This window comes from Pituophis catenifer, unplaced genomic scaffold (genome assembly GCF_029215685.1).
Source record: "Pituophis catenifer annectens isolate HBS135680 unplaced genomic scaffold, rPitCat1.0.hap2 SCAF_1, whole genome shotgun sequence".
NCBI classification, from domain to species: domain Eukaryota; kingdom Metazoa; phylum Chordata; class Lepidosauria; order Squamata; family Colubridae; genus Pituophis; species Pituophis catenifer.
Window position 1 is genome coordinate 244,025,889 of NW_027256881.1, and position 23,416 is coordinate 244,049,304.

At 37.0% G+C, this 23,416-nt stretch overlaps 1 protein-coding gene across 1 annotated transcript; it reads left to right on the forward strand.

Annotated features, from left to right (window-relative positions):
• The first annotated feature begins 3,624 nt into the window (after positions 1 to 3,624).
• Positions 3,625 to 13,832, forward strand: RPLP2 (ribosomal protein lateral stalk subunit P2). The gene is made up of 5 exons (XM_070957392.1): positions 3,625 to 3,731; positions 4,795 to 4,918; positions 9,109 to 9,157; positions 13,087 to 13,182; positions 13,719 to 13,832. The coding sequence occupies exons 2-5, from the start codon at positions 4,796 to 4,798 to the stop codon at positions 13,793 to 13,795; spliced, it is 345 nt and encodes a 114-aa protein (XP_070813493.1). The 5' UTR covers positions 3,625 to 3,731; position 4,795; the 3' UTR covers positions 13,796 to 13,832.
• The last annotated feature ends 9,584 nt before the right edge of the window (positions 13,833 to 23,416 follow it).

Genomic DNA, 23,416 nt, shown 5'->3' on the forward strand with positions numbered 1-23,416 from the left:
ATTTCAAGCTTCCAGTGCTTTAAGTAATGGCTCCCTAATATAGTGAAACAGCCAAATCTTGTATAAATAATCTTCTTGAACAGATGAGGAACTGATAGGGCAATTAGCTAGAAAATATTAGGTGCAGTTTTTCTCTTACTAGCATGATTTCTATCTCAATTATGAAGCATATGGCAGCAGTGCTGTCTTTTATCACATTTCTCTTGTATTTTAGAGCAAAGAATCATCTTGTCAGCAAACGGTGCCAGGATGAATCCAGCAAATTAATACAATTACATTATTTTACACATTATATTGCATACTATAGAGCCAGTTTGGTCTAGTGGTTAAAGCACTAGGCTAGAAACTGTCTTATACTAGCCATACTGTCTTAACCATACTGTCTTAGCTATGTAAGCCAGTTGGGTGACTTTGGGCTAGTCACTCTTTCTCAGGCCATGATGTCAGGCTCAGGCAATAAACTGATTGGTCAATTCCTGTTGTAACCAATGGATCAATGCTAGGTTGATCCTAAAAAAGTAGAACCCGAACTTGTGTGAAAATGCTAGGAATGAAAAAAAAAAAGGCATATACAGATAGCCCTTGACTTTTGATTACAACTGGGACCCGAATTTCCTTTGCTAAGCAAAGTGGTTGTAAAAAAGTTGTGACCAATTTTATCTTTTTTGCCACAATCATTAAGTGAATCACCATAGTTAAGCGAATAATGTGGTTAAGCGAATCCAACTTCCTCATTGGTTGCTTGTTGGAAGCTAGCTGGGAAGGTCGGGATAATTATATGGTTTTGGATGCTGCAACTTTGTCTGCACATGCTGGTTGCCAAGCACTGGGAATTTTGATTACGTGACCATGGGGCTGTTGCCATGTCAGAAGTGTTTGGATAGATCGTAAGTTACTTTTTTCAGTGCCATTGTAACTTTCAACAGTCACTAAATGAATGACTGTAAGTCAAGGACTACCTGTAATATAATGTATATTTACTGAACAACAAGTCTTAGTTTCTTGTCTCAAGTTTGCACATCACTAAAGCCCCCAATTCCTTTTGTATATGATTTATTATTTCCTATGCCAAGCATTAGTTTCTTCTTTCATTAAACAGTTGTGGACAATGTTAAGAAAAAAAAGCCCCAAACCCTCATTTATTAATGAACTTCGAGTTAGTATGTCTAATCTAGAACAGCCATCTTAGTGTACAGTTTAGTAGACACCATGAGATTGTGAGTTCTAGTCCTATTTTAGCCACAAAGACAGCTGGGTAATCTTGAGCCAGTCACTCTCTCTCAGCTTTAGAAAGCAGGCAATGGTAAGCCATTTCTGAAAAATCTTGGTAAGAAAGCTCCAGGGACTTCTCCAGGCAGTTGCCAGGAGTCAAAACTTCATTGAAGGAACAACAAAACAACAAAATCCAAGACCCCTTTTACATGTTCTTGCTTATTCATTACAAGGTTTGCTTACCTAAATATACTTCCTGTTTTTTTATTTTGACATCCTTTCTCAACTTGGTGCCCTCAAACTCACTGGGAATACCAAGAACAGGCCAGCATCAGGAAGTTGGGAGTTCAGGGAAGCATAATCTATGATCAGAGCCAAAGCTGAAAGGGTCTAAAGACAAGGCGGCATTCCCTTGGTGAGATCCTCCGAAGAGGTTAATAGAAGGGGTGAAAGACAACACTGTGGGCAGAAGAAGCAAAGATCGGGAGGCAGCGTGGTTACTTTCTCCGTGTCTTTAGAAGGGTTCCGACTCTCAGATTCAGTCATTTAGTCAGAGTCAATCCTTTAGTGTTAAATCCTGTAGAATTATCTGCACACATCTCTGAAATACGTTTTTGGTCTTGTAAAATGCAGCTGTGGAAAAACAAAACAAAACCCATAGCTCCTAGCCTGAGCATTTCCAGCCGTTGGTCCTGGAATGGGCTCCGGTTTTGAGAAGAGAATTGCTGGCAGGTATAGTGCCTTGCATAAATTCATGTTTATGTTTTTGATTTGTTTTACCTTAAGGCGAAGCAACTAGATTTTATTAATTTATTTTGTCATAACGTTCTGAGGAGGCGGGAAAAAAAAAAAACCAGCAACTTTGGAGGAACTTTGCAGGAAGCAAGCAGAAAAGTTGCCCGGAAAAAGAAGCATGGTGAAGGGCGTCCTCTTAGGTCCACTCCCATATAGAGAAGAGAGGCTTTAACAGAAATTTCCATTCGGATTAGCAGTCCCTCCGATTGAACAATCCCATTCCTCAATTCTCACTGGCAAAAAAAAAAAAAAAAAATCTTACCCAGCAAGGTCATTTTGTTGTTGTTTTGAAGTCATTTTCGTCCCGCTGTTGCTTAAAAAGAAGCCACGCTACTTTTGTGGAGGAAAATAGGTGTGTTTAGAATGCTGAACCGCTGCAGTCGATCGTCTGACGTTTGTACATCGCTGCGGACTGAAGCCTCATTTTTTTTTCTCAACACTCGGGACTTTTTTTGTTAAAGGAAAAGCTGCTCCCGTTCCTTCCCTGCATTCACAAGTCTTCTCACCCTGGCAAACTAAGGGTTACTACGTTTTAACGGAAAAAGGAAGGAAGCAGTTAACTTGCGTGCCAAGGATCTGGTTAAGTGAATTCTACAATCACCTGCTTTTTGCGACAAAACTTAGCCGGTGTGAGAATTGATATCTTTGCTTTTCCAGGCTCAGCAGTGACGAGTTAATTATGTTGCGATTTGTACGTCAGAGAGGATTTCAGATTTATTGTTATTAAACTAAACCCTAAGGATTCTGGACACTTTAAAGAACAAAAATCATCGAACATAAAGAAGAAACTCACTACAACCACGCACTCTTTAATATGATACAAAAACACTCTGAATTTTTTTGACTAAAATCATTTCCTCACAACCAGGAAGTTTGGTCGTTGTTGAAAATAAGTCATAAAACGACATGGAGGTGTTTTTTCTTGTTCAATTTTACTCTATATTTAAAAGTAAAAACCGAACTTCTTGAATTTTTTTCCCAAATTAGGACAGTTAAAGACTGGATGTCAATATCCTGTAGAAAAAAAAATGCATCTTTTACACTTTTCTGGAATTTTGCATCTCTTTGCCACTGAACATTGCCAGAGTTTCTGAATGTATCTGATTGACTGCTGTGATATATGCAAAGTTCAAAAAACAAAACAAAACCCTGTTAACAGAACCATAAGCTCCTTCCTGTGTTAAGACAAAAAGTGGGTCGATCAAACCAGATGCATTCATCAATTACAACAGGAAGGCCTTTTTCCACTTTCCCTACATAAGCAGCTGATATTTTAAAAAATATGCTGCCTGTGATTCAGGACATATTGTAGCCTATTAATAATAGAAGCCAAGCAATGATCAAGTTAATAGGTTTAGGATTCAGATCATTTCAGGTTAGCGACAGTCAAAGTATTTCATTTCCAGCAGTTCAAACTATATAAAACTTCCCACTTCTCACCAGTAGGCTCCGCCTACCGGCTCGGGGACTACTATAAAAACCCCGCCCATGCAGTCGCCGATCTCGCCGTTTGAAGACTCGCGTTTCTATTGGCGGAACGCCTTCGAAGCTTCAAGTTAGCTACGTGATCTCGGATTGGTTGCTTTTTGCGCCCAATGTGAGAGCCGATTGTTGCGGCGCTGGGCAGAACCTTACTCTGTAGGCTCCGCCCTTTCTTTTTGGCTGTCGCCGTGTTAGGGAGCGTGTGGTCTGAGGCCTGGCCTTTGCGCCGACAACGAGGGGAAGTAAGTAACGGCGGACTGGAAGCCGGCCTCTCCGTCGCCTTAGTGTGCTCACAAGACATGTGGGGGTTCAGGCTTTGTTCCGCTGAGGGAGAATATATCTGCGGGAGAAAGGCCGAGAAATGTAGCTTGGGCCTAGGTAGAGTGGGGGGGGGAGTTGACATGGCGGCCATGTGCTTCTCGAATTGGCGTGAGGAACCGGATGGCATAATCACGGCGGTCTATGAAATGAAAAGAATAAAATACAGTACAAAGAAAGAGGGCTTGAATTAAGACACTGGATTTATACAATACTCGAAAATGGGATATTAAAACACGGACTTTTGGAAAAAATAAGTTAAAGCAAAAAGGCTGTAGAAAGTGAGAACAGTATGTGAAGGAAAGCTTGTGTAAGGCTATGCTTGGCCCATCAGGGTCTGTACTTTCTCCTCTTTGGGGAAGAGAGACAGTTGCCCAAGAATACTTAGAAAAATAGAACCTCCTCTTTTAAAAGCCAGGCCCTTTACAGAGTTTAAACTGATTCAAATACTGTATCTGGATCAACGTTTTCAAATTGCTAGTTTTTAAATGTGGTCGAGTATAATTTTTATTGTCCTTAGCATAGTGATAGGCAATACAGATCAGTACTGTCTTTTCCAATCTTCCTTTGAACTTACAGTCTCAATTTTTATTATATAGCTGGTAGTTTTTTATAATAATGAGCAGTGGCTTTCTAAGTTCAATATTTTAAATACCTGTTATGCGATTCTTTAAAAATAAAAAGTAATAATGTCAGAATTAACAAAATACATGCTATACTTATCTTCTGGGGTGTTGGATCTTTACTGCATAAAATTCCCAATCTTTAATTTTTAATATCCATGTATAGAGGAGACTGAACTGGAAAGGTTAGCTTAGATCATATTTCATGCAAAGTGACTAGGGTTGGATTTTCAGTATGAGTACTATCAAAATTATGAGTAGTGTATATGTTCTTCAGGAAATTGAGACAGTATAGTCTTTGCCCTAGATTTAAGAAATATATGTTGCTATTCAAATACACAAATGTTTGCTTTTCTCTTCACAGAATGCGTTACGTTGCAGCTTACCTTCTTGCTGTCCTTGGTGGCAATGAATCTCCAAGTTCAAAAGACTTGAAGAAAATTCTTGATAGTGTAGGCATTGAGACAGACGATGAACGTGTGAATAAGGTGAGACTAGATAAATAATACATGTATTCCTGTTTTCCTTGGCCATCATTCAGAGACACACATGAAACAACTATTTTGTAAGTGTAATCTTCACAGTTAACCAAGTGGATGACATGAAGGTTTACAACATGTGTTCCTCATGGCTTGTTTTCCATAGAGAGCCCTTGAGGTCTTGAAGACATCACACTATAACTGACTTCCACTATTCAGAACTAGTGATTTGGAGTACTTTAGCTATAATGCTATGTGTATTGTTGCAGTGGATTAAATATTTTCCTGAGTCTTGGAATGAAATATTAGACCTAATTTCATTTTACTGGAATTGTATGTACCTGAGCAAAAACAAACAAACAAAAAGCTTAGGTAGCCTATTCAGATCAGATATAGGGTAGTTTTTAATGCTTATTGAGAAATAAATTCCTTTGAATTTAGTTAAAAGCTATTTCCAGGTAGATGAAATAGAACTGCCTGCAATACGATTGCCCTGCTGAAATCAGTTGCACCCAAGTTACTCATAATTAGTTGTTCATATTGATTTCAGTAGCCTTAAATATGATTTCGCCTAAATCCAACATTCATGTATTAAGCTAGGTTTGATTCAGTATAATATATTGCAAAATCACTAGAAGGCTGATCTGTCATAGTACATAATCATAATAACATGGTTTGATTGGCTTAGTTTACTGTGTTGTAATTCACCTATTATGGTTTATAAATCAGTTTGTGACGTAGTGACAGACTTGGGTTTTTATTAGCCATCATTGTGAAATATTTTTTTTATTTAAGAAGGAAAAGCTATAGATGAATAAGTGCAATATTGTTATTACCTGCAAAAACAGCTTTTATTTGTTGAATTCTGTTAGGTTGAGGACATTTTCTTCTCTCACACTTAGATTTCAGGCTAAAGCCTGTAAACTACAAATGCCTTTTCCAAAGAGCAGTCCGAGTAACAATAACTATCCCTCCATGAAACAAGATGGGGCTGGTTTTGTTACTCAGCACAGTGAAAACTTTCCTTTTCCTAAAGGTGGGACAGATGAAAGACTTAAGAGATCAAAACTTGCATCCTGTACACAGCCAGTGATAGCTGTTTCTGTAATATCCTATAAATTCATTTAAATCTTATTTAAAGTGGGATGATTTAATTTTCCTCTATGTCTTGTTATATAAAAATACTTTAATTTCTGTTTTGAAATTTATATATAGCTTAGTATTGTGCTTTCATATTACTTAAAAGGTGATCATTGGAATTAGTTAATTTATTTGCAGTATTCACCATCAGTGAAGACTCCATGAGTTATAAGAACAAAGCAGAGTAAAAGAGTAAATAAATATAAAATGTCCAATATACATATTATAACCAATGTAGTGGCCATCCACTATTACCCAAATTCAAAGGCATGGGATGGGAATGGGATGATGGTAAGTCTTACGGAATATGCTTGGAAGGATGCTGCCAAATGTGACCCAAGAGGGAGCCTGTTTCAGTACATGGGGGCTATTACTAAAAAGTCCTGCCAAAGTACTTTAAGGTTAAGTACAATTTCAATATTACATAATGCATCCAAGGGAGATAATAAGGTTATTGTGGCACAGTGCAGCTGCTCCCAGGTTGACACACTAAAAACCAATTATTTTTTTAATATTTGTATTTATAATACAGAACAAATGACATGTAAACAATTTGCACAAAGTTTTAATTAGTAAACAGCCATAGATTTTTTATTCAATAATTGTTATCTATTTTTCCAACTGATTATATCATGTAAAAAATAGATTTGCAAATAAGACACTTTCCTTTGCTGCCTTGATTCATAAGCCAATGAAAGAAGCCATATTCATCTTGCTGTTACTCTGCTTCAAAGTGCTCAGGCTAAGTTGTTACTGTCCATTAAATTGGAATGTTTAATTGAATAAGAGTCACTTGCCCAGCAGCCCTGTTTAGCAATCATTTGAAGTTACAAGGGTGATGAAAAAGTAACTTTACAATCAATCCTCATATTTACAACCATTGTAGCATCCCCACATGCTTTACAACTGTTCTCGCACAAGCAAAATCAGTGGCAAAGTTGGCAGTAAGATTGCAAATCATATGTCTCACTTAATGACCCAGAGTGACCTACATAATAACCAAATGGAAAGTGAGATAACTGTCACATGTTTTGTTTGGCAGCGGTTCCAGTTGTAGCTACTGAGCAAGTATTATCCATGATATATTGCTCAGTCTCTTAAATTGCAATATCAGTTTAAATTTTTAAAAATTCCAGAAAAAAGCATTGCTTATAGTTTATTATTTTATTATTTTATTTTATTTTATTTTATTTTATTATTTTATTTTATTTTATTTTATTATTTTATTTTATTATTTTATTTTATTTTATTTTATTATTTTATTTTATTTTATTTTATTTTATTTTATTTTATTTTATTTTATTTTATTTTATTTTATTATTTTATTTTATTTTATTTTATTTTATTTTTAAATTTGTATACTGCCCTTCTCCCTGAGGACTCAGGGCGGTGAACAGCCAAGTAAAAACATAAACTACAAACATTAAAATACAATTAAAAAGATATATATATAAATTTGGCCCCATGATTAAAAACAATAACAAACAATTAAAAACATTTTAAAAAGTATTAGGCCAGCCCGGCTTGCTGGAAAAAGAAGGTTTTAAGGGCACGGCGGAAGGCACCGAGGTCTTGGATTCTCCTTATCTCTGGCAGCTGATTCCAGAGGGTAGGTGGCCCCACAGAGAAGGCCCTCCCCCTGGGGGTCACTAGCCTACATTGTTTGGCTGATGGCACCCCGAGGAGGCCCTCTCTGTGGGAGCGCACAGGTCAATGGGAGGCCATCGGTAGCAGCAGGTGGTCTCAAAGATAACTAGGTCCTATGCCATGGAGCACTTTAAAGGTGATAACCAACACCTTGAAGCTCACTCGGAAGACCACTGGGAGCCAGTGCAGCTCACGCAGGACAGGAGAGTTAAAAATTTGTTTTAAAACTACAGCCTGTTTACATGTGTGCTGTAATATTTCCAGGGTAGATTGTACCACTGAACTTTCTAGTCCGCTCCCCCGAGTTTTTGTTCATTGGAAGTCATCAAACTGAAGGTCAGAAGGCTCTTAAAACTTTTGGAAATATGTCCATGATTTTGTATAGGATATGATTTTTTTGATTCATATATTTTAGCATTTTTTTTTACATATGCTAGTTTTCAACACTTTTTTTTTTTTTTTTAATTTGATTTATATGCCGCCCTTCTCCGAAGACTCAGGGCGGCTTACAATGTGCTCAGCAATAGCCTTCATCCTTTTGTATATTTATACAAAGTCAGCTTATTGCCCCCACAAACTGGGTCCTCATTTCACCTACCTTAGAAAGGATGGAAGGCTGAGTCAACCTTGAGCCTTGGAGAGATTCGAACCAGCAGTAAATTGCAGGCAGCTGGTCTTAATAACCAGCTTTAATAACAGGGTGCCTTAAACCCCTGTACTACCAAGGCTCTTCTTGCTGATGAATGCTCATCTCTGAAGTAGCAATGAATTATTTAACTAAACTATTATTATGGAATGTAGTTTAGATAGTCAAGAGTAACATAGATATTGCTTGCTTTATTTATTCCTTGCTTTGAGGAGAATATAGGGAGTGATAATATTTAATGTTTAGATTCAGACAAGATACAGTTCTGTAGAAATACCATTGATAAAGAAGAAACAGTGGGTGGAACCTGTTTCTTATTTTGATAACTATTGTGAGTTATCCTCCTTTATGTTTATTGTGACTGTATTTGTAATCTTTATAGAGTTTAATATTGGAAATTCGCAAATTATTGCTCTGCAATATGTACAAGTAGTTTAAGTGATTGTTCCCATCCTAATAGGAGATAGTCACGTTTTTTTTTTCAAGAGCACGGATGCAGCAGCACCATGTTCATTATTATTAGATTTTTATACCACCTTTTTAATATATATAAATATATCTAATCCCTCTGCCTCCTATTTTCCCACAACAACCCTCTGAAGTAGACTGGGTTAAAAGAGAATGACTAGTCCAAAATCATCCAGTCAGTTTTTATTCCTAAGGCAGGCCTGAAATCAATCTCCTGATTTCTAGGCCAGCACCTTCACCACTACATCAAACTAGCTGCTTAGCTGTTAAATTAACTCTGTAATTTTATTTTATACAGGTAATTAGTGAGTTAAATGGGAAAAATATTGAAGATGTCATTGCCCAAGGTGAGATGATTTATTATGTTTCTATACTGTGTTTTTTCTGAATATTAAAGGAGTCTTCTGTTGTTTACCCTTCCAAAGACATATCTGCAAAACATAAGAAATAGTGATTGGCCTCAAATCATCCAATGAGTTTCCAGTTAACTTGGAGAATCAAAAATGGGTCTCCGCAGTCCAGTTTGGGGCATATACAGGTAGTCTTTGAGTTATAACAGTTAACTTAGTGACTGTTCAAAGTTCCAACGGCACTGGAAAAAGTGTCTTAGGATCATTTTTTACACATGACCATTGCAGCATCCCCATGATCATGTGATTTACATTTGGATGCTTGACAATTGACTCACATTTATGACAGTTGCTATGCCCCGGTATCACCTGTTTACAACCTTTGCTAACAAGCAAAGTCAATGGAGAAACCAGATTTACTTAACCATGTTATTAATTTAACAATTGCAGTGATTCACTTAACAAATGTAGCAAGAGAAGTCATAAAATGGGGGAAAACTCAACAAATTTCTCACTTAGCAACATAAATTTTGGACTCAGTTATTGTAAATTGAGGACTACCTGTGCAAAATATATTGATGGAGATTAATTTTAGAAATAAACTCTAGCCAAAGGTCCTTTAAAAGAGGGGTCATTTCAACATTCAACTGTATTTAGCTTGAATATTATTATTATATTTATTAACAGGTGGTCCTTGACTTACAGCCACAATTGATCCCAAACTTTCTGTTACTAAGCGAGACAATTAAGTGAGCTTTGTCCCATGTTACAACCTTTCTTGCCACAGTCACTGCAATTGTTAAGTTAGTAGCATGGTTATTAAGTGAATGAGACTTCATCGTTGACTTTGCTTGTTACAAGGTTGTAAAAGGTAATCACATGATCACTGCAACCATCAAAAATGAGTCAGTTGCCAACTCTCAATTTTGATCATGTGACCACAGGGATGCTGAAATGGTCATGTCACTTTTTTCAGTGATGTAACTTCAAACTAAATGAACTGATGACTGTATTTAAAGTATAATTTGGGAGAGTGAATGACATCAAAGGGTAAAGTTGTTTATCAATCCCTTGTTAAGCTTTATACACACAAACCCAATTCATTTTCTCTGCCTGAAAATAGGAAATCACATCCTTTATGACATGTTATTTGACATCAAGAAAAGTGATTCAACTAGTGCACATCTTCTCCCTTTGGGAAAATCATAGACTCGACTGAGGGGGAAATGACAATGATTCCACTGTTTTTGTAGAGCCATTGATAAAATGAGCTGTTACTGATTTCATACACAGTGTCCCTTTCCCTAGAGTGGAAAGGTAGACTTAGGAAAATTAGCTGATCCTGGTAATGTTTATAAAAATCATTTTGGCTGTTTGTATCCTCTGATTTCTCCATGAGAAGGAACAAGGGATGGGTAAAACCAACACTCATAATTTCCTTGTGTCTGCAATGTTCAGGAGGAGGGGTGTGTAGTCCTTGGTTGGGATTCTGCAATCAAAATAGGCCCCAGAGCATTTTCAGTGCATGCATGATGCAGTGGGTGACGATTGCATTCTATTTATGTATCATACATGAAATGGGTCCATCCTAATTCTCACAGGCTTATATTGTTACCTGATGGGCTTCGCTGGTGGACTACATTAACTTAGAGTAACCCTCTTAAAAACAGATACATGCTGATCTGTTTATATAGAGGATGTTCTCAACAGATTACTAGAAAAATTGAGCTTTTATCTTAAAAACTAAACTAATGTTTAATTATTGGAATGCAAGTCATTCAAAGGAAAAATTTATTCTCATAACATTTATTCAGCATCCTCTGCTATACAAAGGCTTGTGTTCTGTTACTGATTTTACCCTATTCTAGGCCTAATAATCTTCACATAAAAGATTTGAAGCTTTCAAAGCATCAATATATTATTACTCCTTTCATCTCTCTATTTCATTTTGTGAGATGCCTTCTCTTACTGTTATTTTCTCTTTGTTTTATCATCTGAAGTATGTATTTAATTTTAATAGTATATTTTTCATGTGCATTTTTGCTTTTATACTGCAGTTATACTGCTTTTTAAACACACCATGTTTTTCTCCATGCTCCTTGATAAATTTTGTTTTTTGCAACTGCATTCCAACACTGTTTTCTGATTTCAGATTCTTGAAACATGCTGTTTATTTCCAGTTCCTTTAGTTCTTTTTCTACAGTTAAATGAACCTTATCTCCCAGAGGCTTTCTTCACATGTCCTTATCCTTAAGTTCATCCATAATTGCTAAAAACAAGTAGCAAAAATAAAATTAGATCTCAGTACTTTCTGTTATGTAATGTTCTTCTGGGATACCTGTAGCTGACTTATTTTGTCAAAGTTGCAGCCACTAGGGAAATTACTTCTGCCTTGTAACCTAGTTTCTGCACATCACTGAAAATGCTATTTTGAAATGTCTGTCCTTTATAATGAAATTGTTCTTAGCTTGTCTTTATTGTTTGTTCAAAATATCTATTGATGACAAAATCTCCATCCCATCTCTGGGGATCCTTAGGTTTTCATGGTATTCTTCACATACCCATTTGAACATTTGATACTTTTTTTTTTAACCTCTCACTTAAATTGAAAGGGTTTTGCTAATACACATACCCTACATTCAACACAGTATTTTTCGTTCAGTATTTTGATTTAGCCTTCTATGCTCTAGTTATGATCTTTTTAAATTATTCAATTTCTATAGCTGCCGATCGCAATCAATGACTCTGGGCAACTTATAATTAAAAAAATAAACAGTTAAAGCAATAAGAATATTTTAAAAACAATTAGAGGACATCCAAAATAAATTTGTACTTTCTCTAATTATTCTTCCATCCTATTCAGAATTCATTTTCTTACTGTTAATAGATTATATTCTTGTCTCTAACTTTCTCTTCTACTTAAACAATCTGCCCACTTAAGCAGCATTATCTGCCCTTTTTAAAAATAACCTTTCTGCATGGAATTATGCCCTTGGATGTTTGTACGGTTGACATACTGTACTTCCTGTAAAATTTGACTTGGTCTCTATTCTCATTGCAAAGCTGAAATACATGTAGTATGGTCGGAATATCTTACAGCATTTATTATACTGAATGAAACAAAAGCATAATAAAGTAATTGCTGTGTCATCAGCCACCTGATTATATCAGTGCATTTAGGTTTGTCTTTAGGAAGACTAATACAACACACTGTTAAGAGTGATTAATACTTAATGGTTTGCTCTATCTGTTCTGAGTAAGTGTTTAACCATATCTAAACTATATTCTTTTTAATAAAACATGTTTACTTTTGGGGCTTGAAAACATGGAACACTTTAGATATGTATTCCTAGAAATAGAGAATAGGCTGTTTGCCCTTGTCAATGTGCTTCTGAAAGCCAAAATCATCTCATTGCTCGCAAGGGAAATAGTGTATTTCAAACATACCTAGAACTATTGGCATTAATCTGTAGGAAATCTTTGTATCTCAGGGGCCCATCCATCATGTTACTTCTGCAGTTCCTTGGAACTCTTTGCCAGTTCTAAGCTTGGCCTTGTGTTGCAACTGCAAATGAATAAATCACAGCAAAGCCGCCCTGAGTCTCCGGAGAAAGGCGGCATATAAATTGAATAAATAAATAAATAAATAAATAACTTATCTACTACTATTCTAGGTCTGATAAGCCACAAGGATGCTGACTAACCTATCAGTTGCAAAGTTCATTGTTCACTTTCCATCATTGTCATAAATAAACTTGAGGTAGCACAGCACAAGGGAAGGGAATATGGAATCAAGCTGAGGAAGGAGTGGTAGAAGTGCAGTAAATTTAATTGTTTTGCAGCTCATTGTCTTCAGATATTAGTTTCACTTTTGCCTGGCAAGTTTTATGTGCAATATGTCATCTTTCTGGTTTGTTCTCCTCTAGGTAACAGCAAGCTTGCTAGCATGCCAGCTGGTGGGGCTGTAGCGGTTTCTTCAGGAGGGTCTGCTGCTCCAGCTGGAGGGCCTGCACCAGCTGCTGGTAAGTATAATTTATCATGAAAACAAATGTTTTGGGTGGGTAAACTTCAAGCTGAACTTCTCTTCCACAAATAAGTTTTTCTGAAGTTTACAGAGCAGTAAAACAGCCTGTTACCTATCCAGTCTGTTAAATACCCTTGTTGCATTTAAAGACAAACATGAATAGTTCTATATAAAAAGGAACATGCTAATCTCTGAAAAACTTTTCTATCAGCAATTGTATAAAATGAAATATTTCAACAGTTGTTCACTTCTAATTATACTTCATTTTGAAATTATACTGTAGATATCCAGCCATTTCTATTATTCCTTTATTGGTGCATGATTGTAAAAAGCAGATAAATTCATATACAGTACATTCTGTGCTTGAGCTTAATCCTGTCAGCAAATCCATCTTTTAACTTGGTACATTTTTTAAAATCCTAATTATTGCTTATCCCTAATGTCTTGCTTTGAAGGGAACTTTACTTAGAAAACCTATAACTTTGTAGCATTTAAAATTATTGGCTAATTGATTTTATCTACTTGTCTTTTCAGCAGAAGAAAAGAAAGAGGAAAAGAAAGAGGAGTCTGAAGAATCTGATGATGATATGGGTTTTGGATTATTTGACTAAAAATAAGAGTTAGTCTGTAATAAATATTTTTCAAAGATTTTTGCATTGTTTTGTTAATTTATAAGCTTAGTTAATACTTTCAAAAGTTGGACCTGCCCAAAAGAAACCAGAATATTGTGTATTCATTATGATGAGTTTTGAATATTTTGTCACTTTTTAAAGCTTATGATCATTTTAAAACTTAAAATGCTTTTTCTAGTAAAAATTAAACCCTTGTCTTTACTAATTTATAACATAATTATCTTGAGTTTATATACTACAAAACTACTGTACTGGTTTCCTGCATTAGATCATCAGTTATTTGGGTTCTCGGAATTCAGTCATGGATTATGGTTCGCCATGGCTGGTTTAACATACTATATTAAGCTAGAACCAAGTTACATTATAGCTTTTGATTTTTGAATTGGTGTTTGAGATATCTCAATTATACAGTATCTTCTAGCTGACCTTTCAACACTTAGTGCTGTCAGTCCATGATAAACTACTCCCTTTTTTTTTTTTAATTTGATTTATATGCCGCCTTTCTCCGGAGACTCAGGGCGGCTTACAATGCGCTAAGCAATAGCCTTCATTCTTTTGCATATTTATACAAAGTCAGCTTATTGCCCCCACAAACTGGGTCCTCAATTTACCTACCTTAGAAAGGATGGAAGGCTGAGTCAACCGTGAGGCTTGGCGAGATTCGAACCTGCAGTAATTGCAGGCAGTTGTTCTTAATATGGACTAGACCTTAAGACTCTTGTTTGCTGCCCTTATGTGACTATGTGACAGTTGGCATTGGTATCCTACCACTTGTTTTAATACTTTTAATGTAAATGGATAGAGGATGTGCTAACTTGAACAAAGTAATAGCTAATATAATATGACCTGACAGGAGTGTTCTGGAGAAATATAAGAAATATAAGAAAAAGAATTAGTATTAGCTACTTATGTGCTATATGCATTCAAAGAGCCTTGGTAGTACAGTGGTTTAATGCACCCTGTTATTAACACAGCTGCCTGCAATTTCTGCAGGTTCGAATCTTACCAGGCTCAAGGTTGATTCAGCCTTCCATCCTTTCTAAGGTAGGTTAAATGAGGACCCAGTTTGTGGGGGCAATAAGCTGAGTTTGTATAAAATATATAAAAGTATGAAGGCTATTGCTTAACGCATTGTAAGCCGCCCTGAGTCTCCGGAGAAGGGCGGCATATAAATCAAATTTAAAAAAAAAAAAATACTGTGCTTTGTACACCATAGTTTATAATCAAAATATTGAGCACACGATATCTAAGTTGTAAACAGAATTCTTTTTTCCTAACATATCTAAATATTCCAGGAACATGCATGCAAAGCTTATTTTGCTTACAGCATTCCTTTGTGAGGCACTGGTTTTCTGGGATTATTTTCTGAATATATTTTGTTCCAACAAATTATCTAATTGTGAGGTATCTTCTCAAAAATTTTATAAAGACATTTTTCCTGTAAAGGATTCTCATGTTTGTATTTAATTAGCCTAAATGCAATTGATATAATCCAAATTTTTAATAATTGTTAAAATAGTTACATCTAAAAAGATAGCCTGAGGTTCCCATTCAGAAATACAGCAAAATATGTATTGGGATTTAATCAAGACAAGGGGCCCATTAGGTAGTAAACAAGCCATTCCATAAGAATACAAAATCTAGAATAGCTACACAACTAATGAAGCATCAAGTATTTGAGCAGAATGCTCAGTATTTTCTTAACAAATGTTGGCAGTGAGAAAAGCCAGTAACAGTAGAAATGCATTTGTACATCTTCAACTGGGCACCTTTCTGGAGAAAATGACCTAATTTTAATACCTGTAATCAGCTTTTAATTATCCATTGCCTAAATTGAAGATCTTTTTAATAGTGCACCCATTGCAGTGCAATGTAGTCTGTTTGCCTTAGTGCTGGTCATTCTTCTACTTTTCCCAGCATTAGAGACTTCTCAACAATACATCTTTGTATGATTTTAAGGAGCTGTTTTTTTATATACTAAATTATCAGGTCAAACGGATTAATTAATGTATTTGTAAGATTCTACCTCGCTAATATAGATGTCATTGGAGCTCTGGTACATATTCCATTATGTACGGTATAAGTTGATACTGACTTAAGACAGACTTTTCTGCCTGCATCCCAAATATGGATCAGATTCCAGACCAGCCAATACTATGCTTTAAACAAGAACTGAGTTGCCTTCAGATCAAGCTCTTTCATAGTAACTTCATACAATTATGTTTTTTCGGAGTAATACTATGGAAGTGGTTTTCCGCTGCTTTTTATACACTTCCTACTTCACAATTTGATTACGGACCCGGGATTTCCTTGTAACGCCAACTCTCATCCTGTTGAGGTTTTTAAGTTCTCTCATCAAGTGTTTTGTTTCAAATGAAATTGAAACTGAGTACAATCTAATCAGCTGCATGCTGATCATATAGTTTCATTACTGTACAGATACTGCACCCTGTTATATACAAGGTTATATACAAAATACAGAGTTTTTAAAAACACAATAAACAACTTGTGTGCTATAGAAACATGTTGGTCGTAGATTCTTCAGGAAAAATTAAAACTTTCCTGAAGTTGGTGCTCTCTATAGATCATATTTTCCATCATCATGTAGCCAGGAATTTTAAATTGGCATATCTAGAAGGCACAGCCCTAGAAAAAACAGCAGACTTGAGGATGCTTATAAAAAGAAAAGACTCGATATCCGTTTGTAGTTCTAATGCATTTGATGCAAAAGCCTGGTGTTACTAAAGCAAGTTCATAAACTGCCGCTAATACCTAATTTTCAGCTCATAAAACACCTAAGAATGTAAGTGCTTGACTTACATTCTTCCGTTCAATAACTGACATTACGACGGCACTAAAAAAAAAAATAATTCCATCCTCACAGTCCCAAAATTTAGGAATTTGGGAACCAGGATGTTACGTTTGCAGTGACATGGGATCATGATTGCCATTTGTGACCTTTCCAGGACTTCCAAGGAGCAAAGTCAATAGGGATACCTTGGCAAAAAAGTTGTAAAATCAGGTGTGAGTCACTTCACCACCACATTGTTTAGCAACAGAAGTTCTGGTCCAAATTATGGTTGTAAATTTAGGACTACCTGTGGTTTTTTTTAATAATAGTAATAGTAGCAGTAATAATAGTAATAATAGTAATAATAATAATATAGGGCAGTGATGAATACTCCTTATCCAGTGCTCAAAGAACAAGGTTGTGGTTGCTAATAAAGATATTAAAGGAATTGAGCCATGGTTTGAAGGAGAGAACACAACATTATTTTAGCTGGACCAGTTATCTCATCTGCCTTTTTAAAACAGCTTTTTGTAGAATGCCTATATACACCCGGAATCAGTCCAAAATAAATACAAATTTTCAATGTATGTACATACCGGTAGAACAGAGGTAAAAATGTAACTCCATCTTTGTGCTATAAAACAATAGCCTGGGCTGTAGAAGATCAGAGTTCAGTTCCAGAGATTTATTAAAGGCTCCAGGTAAGTTCACATTTAATCCTTAGTTCATTTGGTTAAGAGAAAATGTCTAAGACATTGTGTGCTATGCGCCAGTCTGCCCCCAATATTAAGGATGCATAATCTTTTCACTCCTTAGAGGCATGGGGGTGGTTGTTGACATTCTGCCCAAATTTACCATTGTAATTTTTTATTTAGTATTTCAATAGAAATACTAAATCTAGTGCAAGTCTATAGTTCCTCCATTTAATAGAGTTTTATTTAAATTTTAGTTCAATCTTTTATTGTGTGCCCTGGCTTCACCTATTTGGTTCCTGACACATTGTAAAAAAATAATATCGGATACCTCCTTGCAAAGATAAAAAGAACTTGAGATGGAGCATTCTATAGAACAGTTACTAAAATCCATTTCTGAGATACAATTTACTGTATCGAGTTCATTCAGGCAGCTACTCAGAGATAAGCATATGTTTACAATATTTTTGTGTAAGAAAGCATTCATACTGTTCCAACAATGACTGATAATTATCTTCCCATAGTGTGATTGAAATCTTGAAGTGAACTGGAATGTAGTTAATATCACAAAGTGATTTTGTGTAAGACGCTATGCTACATATTCAGGGTTTACTGGAAGAGATATTAAGATATCTTTCCAATCACTTAAATGATCATAAAGATTCAATGAGTCAACTTATAACCAGTCTACCAGCAACAAGACTGTTTAGAATAAATTTAGTCATTAACTGAATTGAAATGAACTGTAGATTTAAAAAGTACATGCTTTAACAAATTTGTTGTTAGTTGTGAACTCGTGTCTGAGCCATTGCGACCCCATGGACAATGTTCCTCCAGGCCTTCCTGTCCTCTACCATCCTCTGGAGTCCATTTAAGATCACACCTACTGCTTCAGTGACCATCCAGCCACCTCATTCTCTCTCGTCCCTTTCTTTTTTTGCCCTTAATCTTTCCCAGCATTAGCCTCTTCTCCAGAGAGTCCTTCCTTCTCATTAGGTGGCCGAAGAATTTGACTTTAACAAATGCTAATAAATAAACAAAACTAGACAAACCTGTCATTTTCTGGGTGGTCATCTCAGATATATTTCCTTAACAGAGTCTTCAATCCCTTTAACTAATTAAATCCCTTTAATTAAATTCCTGTAATGGCAAAGCTTCTATTGTATTGGAAATTCTTAAAAATTCAGAGAGATATTCAGAAATGTATCTGCTTTGAAAGTAGCCCATGTTGAACTGTGTAGCACAGTCCAAAGTTCACCATGGGAGAAGTTTTATGACATTTTGTATTTTGTCAAATTTCAATTCCATGGGAGTTAAGGGTCCAAATTTTGCTTGTATTCTGTAAGTTAACCATTTGAGGTACCTTGTTTGAAAATGTTTTGCCCTATGATGTACCATTTTGCCCAGTTAAAAATTAAAAGATATGAGAGTTTAGTACTGTGTAGATAAAATGCCACAAAAATATTTTACAGTTATGACCAATTATTTCTAAAAAGAGAATGGTATACTTTAATAAACATTATCTGATCTTGACTCTGGCTGAACTAGCTGCTTAAATCTGTTCTGAAGGCTTGAAAGAGGTTGAAAAGTAAAAGTCCATTCTAGATACAAACTAACTGTGATCCATTTTCATTATTGTAATGCCTGTTGATTTAGTATTCTGGTTGCTTTGTTTAGGTCAGTGACGGCTAACCATTTTCTCTTGCAATGCGCCCCCCCACGTGCATCTGCCCCCAGTGCCCCCCCTGTGCAAGGGGATGGGATTCAAAAATTTTAGCAACCTGTACCATGGCGGGGGGCTCCACAGGCTTTCCTCGAGCCCATTTCCGGACTTCTGGAACTTCCAGTAGGCCCATTTTTCACCCTTGCCAGGCTCCGGAGGCTTTCCCTGAGCCTCTGGGAGGGCAAAAACGGATTCCCCTGCAGAGGCCAGAAACAGGCCCATTTCTGCACTTCTGGAATGTGTGCCCCGCTCTCCCACTCTTCCCCACCCCCTGCGCATGCGTGCACGACTCCCGCATGTGCCCCGCCCCCTACGCATCCCAAAAATCAGCTGGCTGGCAGGAGGCACGTGTGCATGCGCAGTGGACATGAGCTGGGCGATGGCTCACGTGCCTGCAGAGAGGGCTCTGCGTGCCAGCTGTGACACGCGTGCCATAGGTTCGCCATCATGGGTTTAGGTTGAGTCATGTTTATCTCAACTTAGGAGCTACCTTGAGTGCTCCTTCATTTCCAAAGAGCTAGTTGTTGGTTCACTCAGTTCCCTTATTATCAGATGGACATTGTGATGGCACTTTCATGTGTGGGAGTGTGGAGAGTTAACCCTTCTAGCTCCCTCTCACGACTGTATCCCATTGTTGCTTCTCTTCCATTTGAGATGCTACCATGGATCCACAGCGACTATGCACCATCTCAGACATGTTTTGCATTTGATATTCCATCCCACCCCCTCCACTACCAATGCCCTAAGCTCTTCTTCCACCGTCTCTACTGTTGCAGTCTCTCAAAATTGAGGAAGGTGTCTCTTAACAGGATGTGATCATCATTTTTCCTATAGGGCAAATTTTCTCCCTATTTGTCTTTTGGTAGAGAAAGAGGAAGATTCTCCATCTCTCATTTCTAGTCAGAGCTGCAAGGCATCTAAGGTTACTTCTCTTGCAGAATTATGTACTAGTAAAATGTGTACTTATTATCTATATTAACAATTAAGGAACCAGTTCAGCATTAAAATGATGATGAGGAAAGGAGATAGGAAAATGTCCTGCCAGAAAGAATGCCCTGTATACATAAACACACAATATATATAAAACAAAATAAAACTTATGGTTACAAACTAGTAGCTAAAACTTCATATTTTAATCATCCCAATTCACTACATTTTCCAAGGCAGGTACTCCTTCTAATTCACTAGTCCTTAAGGCAGATTCTTCTCTTGTAGAAGCCAGCCAGGGGAGATTCTTTTCTCTTGTGTGATGGAAGAGAAAGAACCCAGGCTAAATGGAGAGGATCCCTTTTAAAATCATGTGTCAAAAAGAGAGAAAATCTTAGGTTACTTTTAAAAAAATGAGCTTGCTGGCTTTGCTGGACCTCTGCCCACTCTTAAAATTGACTTGCCTTCACTTCAGATATCATTTACTCCAGGAGTATATTGGAAGCCATAAATATATTTATTGTCTATAAGGAGTCTTTACTGTGGAACCAACATTGGAATACCTCCAGCAGGATCCTGAATGCCAACAATGTATTTTTGATAGCAGGTTAAAGATGCAAACATGGAATTAGTGGCCCATGTCTGTGGATTGTCTATCACTGCTTTAAGATGGTAGTTCCAATCTTCCAATTTTATTAAGGCCCAACTGTAAAGAAAAATGGCTAAAGGCTGAATAATTACTTTTAAATCAGTGGAGTTTCAAAAAATACTTTACAAAACTTCATGAAAATTTTCTGCAGTTCAGTGCTACTCACTTACTGTATAACTAGTTTAATTCTACCTAATTATGGAATTGCTCAAAAACTTACTAAGTGAATTCAGTCATAAAGAACTATGCCATGTTATTCTTTCAGCCATATATAATCTTCAAGAAATAAAATAAAAGCTAGATCCCCCTGGATTTCAGTCTTTTCTAGGAAAAAAAAGATTAGGCTTACATGGAAATTATAGATCTCCATTTCACCTCCTCTGATTGCGTAGGAACAATCCCCTGAGGAAGGGTAAGTGGGGGAAACCATCAAGAGAGATTCTAGCTTCTGGATCATCCAAGTAGAAGATTTTTGTTCTAAATACATCATCTCTGACAAGCATTTCTCTGAATGTTGGAAAAAGGAACATTAGAACATAGCAAAACAAAACTGTCTTCATCTTTCATAATCTTTTTCTCAACAAATCAAAGGCTATTTTCCAATTTTCAGAGGAAAAGAACCTAGTCTTCCTTTAAGGAATAAAATAAATGGTTTGGCAGGGCAAGGGGTGTCAAACTCATGTCGTCATGGCGGTGTCACGTGATGTATCAGGATTCCCCCCCCTTTGCTAAACCGGGCATGGACTTGGCCAGCGTGTGATGCATCCAGCCTCTGGGCTGGGAGTTTGACATCCCTGGACTAGGGCATCAATCTTCAATTACTGAATGAAGTGGAAAATATAATCCCCTTTGCCACCCCTTATTCCCCAACACCTGGTTTCTAATGAAATTCCAGGTCTCAGTATTTGGCTGTAGGACTAGAAGATTAAGGAGCCATTTTTAATCCTTGTACTCCAATGCTGGGGTGAAATAGCAGGATGCTTCTTTTTTTTTCTTAAATTAAAATAACATTTGCGTTGGAAAAAAATATACGTTAAGGTGATCTTTTACAGCAGTGATGTCAAACTTGCAGTTTCCGGTCCGGATGCATCACGCGCTGGCCCCGCTGGTCACCCACGCCCATTTTAGCAAAGGGGAAGAAAGTCATGATACATCACTTGATGACACGAGTTTGACACCCCTGTTTTACAGGGTCTCAAACAGGTATACATGATTGTCTTTTCAATTTAATCGTCAGAATTATTTGAAGCAGGCTAATCTGAGAGACTGTTATTTGGTGGTTCATATATCTCACTAAACTATAATGTCCTTTGCTTAGGAGTGTATTATGTGAATTGTGATAACTATGGTTCTTTCCACAAACAATAATTTAACGTGTGTCAGCAGATTCTGAATCAGCTTGGTTCTTTTGAGTTCCAGGAAAATGAAGTTTTTAGCTTTTAATCATGACTTATTTAACTGCTGGTCTATAAAATTCAGATATCACTTAGTAAGTCATAAAGCAGCTGGTCTTCTCCTACCTATTTCCACTAATATGTTGTAAGCACCTTCCACTTAATATCCAGTTAGACTTGTCCTTCTATCTGACAAAAATGGACACTAACGATAGTAAATATGTCAGGAAAAGGGACTTTAAGCTTGGTAGTACCTTCAAGCTTATGCAATTTAATTAGACTTTGTTTGTGTTATGGGCACAGACTAACAGAGCTCTTCCCCCGCCTCCACTAATCAATGTCACAATGTTAAGTACATGATGTACTGGGTGCTAGACGATCTTATACTACTTTGTAAAGCTAACCTATGTGTGTTTATTTCCTGGGGAGCAGGTTTTATCATCATGTACTCAGTGTGATCCATAGTAAGATTAATTGGGATTAGCCCTTATCCACCGGAAAACTGATTGATTTTGCTCAAAGGCAATTAATTCTCTTTCATCCAGGAGGCCCTCTTGCCCTCCTGTGGCAATCCTCCAGATACAGGTAGTCCTCAACCTACAACAGTTTATTTAGTGACCGTTCAAAGTTACAATGGCCCTGAAAAAAGTGACATGACCATTTTTCACACTTACGACCTTTGTAGCATCCCCTACGATCATGTGATCAAAATTCAGATGCTTGGCAGCCGGTTCAGATTTGTGACCGTTACTTTGTCTCAAGGTCATGTGATCCCCTTTTGCAACCTTTTGACAGGGCAAAATCAATTTGACAGGCCAGATTCACTTAACAATTACGTTGCTAACTCAGCTACTGTAATGATTCATTAAACAACTGTGGGGGGAAAAGGTCGTAAAATGGGGCAAAACCAGTGGTGAAATCCAATTTTTTTTATTACCGCTTGGTGGGCGTGATGTGGCTTGGTGGGCGTGGCTTGGTGGGCATGGCAGGGGAAGGTTACTGCAAAATCTCCATTCCCTCCCCACTCCAGGGGAAGGATACTGCAAAATCCCCACTTCTGGAGGGAGGATATTGCAAAATCTCCATTCCCACCCCACTGTGGGGCCAGCCAGAGGTGGTATTTGCCGGTTCTCTGAACTACTCAAAATTTCTGTTACCGGTTCTCCAGAACCTGTCAGAACCTGCTGGATTTCACACCTGGGCAAAACTCACTTAACAAATGTCTCACTTAGCAACCAAAATTTTGGGCTCAATTGTGGTCATAAATCGAGGATTACCTGTATTGCTGACCTACAGATACTCTATTGTTCACGGCCAGGCTTTCTAAAACCACCAGGAATTGAATTCGCCCAGTATTAGGGGAACTAGAGATTACCTTGTCCCAAAGGTGCTATTTCCCCCTTTTTTTTCCAAAAGGCAACTGG

Excerpts from the sequence above, each read along its gene's own strand:
- RPLP2 (XM_070957392.1), top strand. The coding sequence starts at position 4,796 with ATGCGTTACGTTGCAGCTTACCTTCTTGCTGTCCTTGGTGGCAATGAA. Across the intron at positions 9,158-13,086 it reads TGAAGATGTCATTGCCCAAG|GTAACAGCAAGCTTGCTAGC; the intron begins GTGAGATGATTT and ends GTTCTCCTCTAG. Across the intron at positions 13,183-13,718 it reads AGGGCCTGCACCAGCTGCTG|CAGAAGAAAAGAAAGAGGAA; the intron begins GTAAGTATAATT and ends TTGTCTTTTCAG.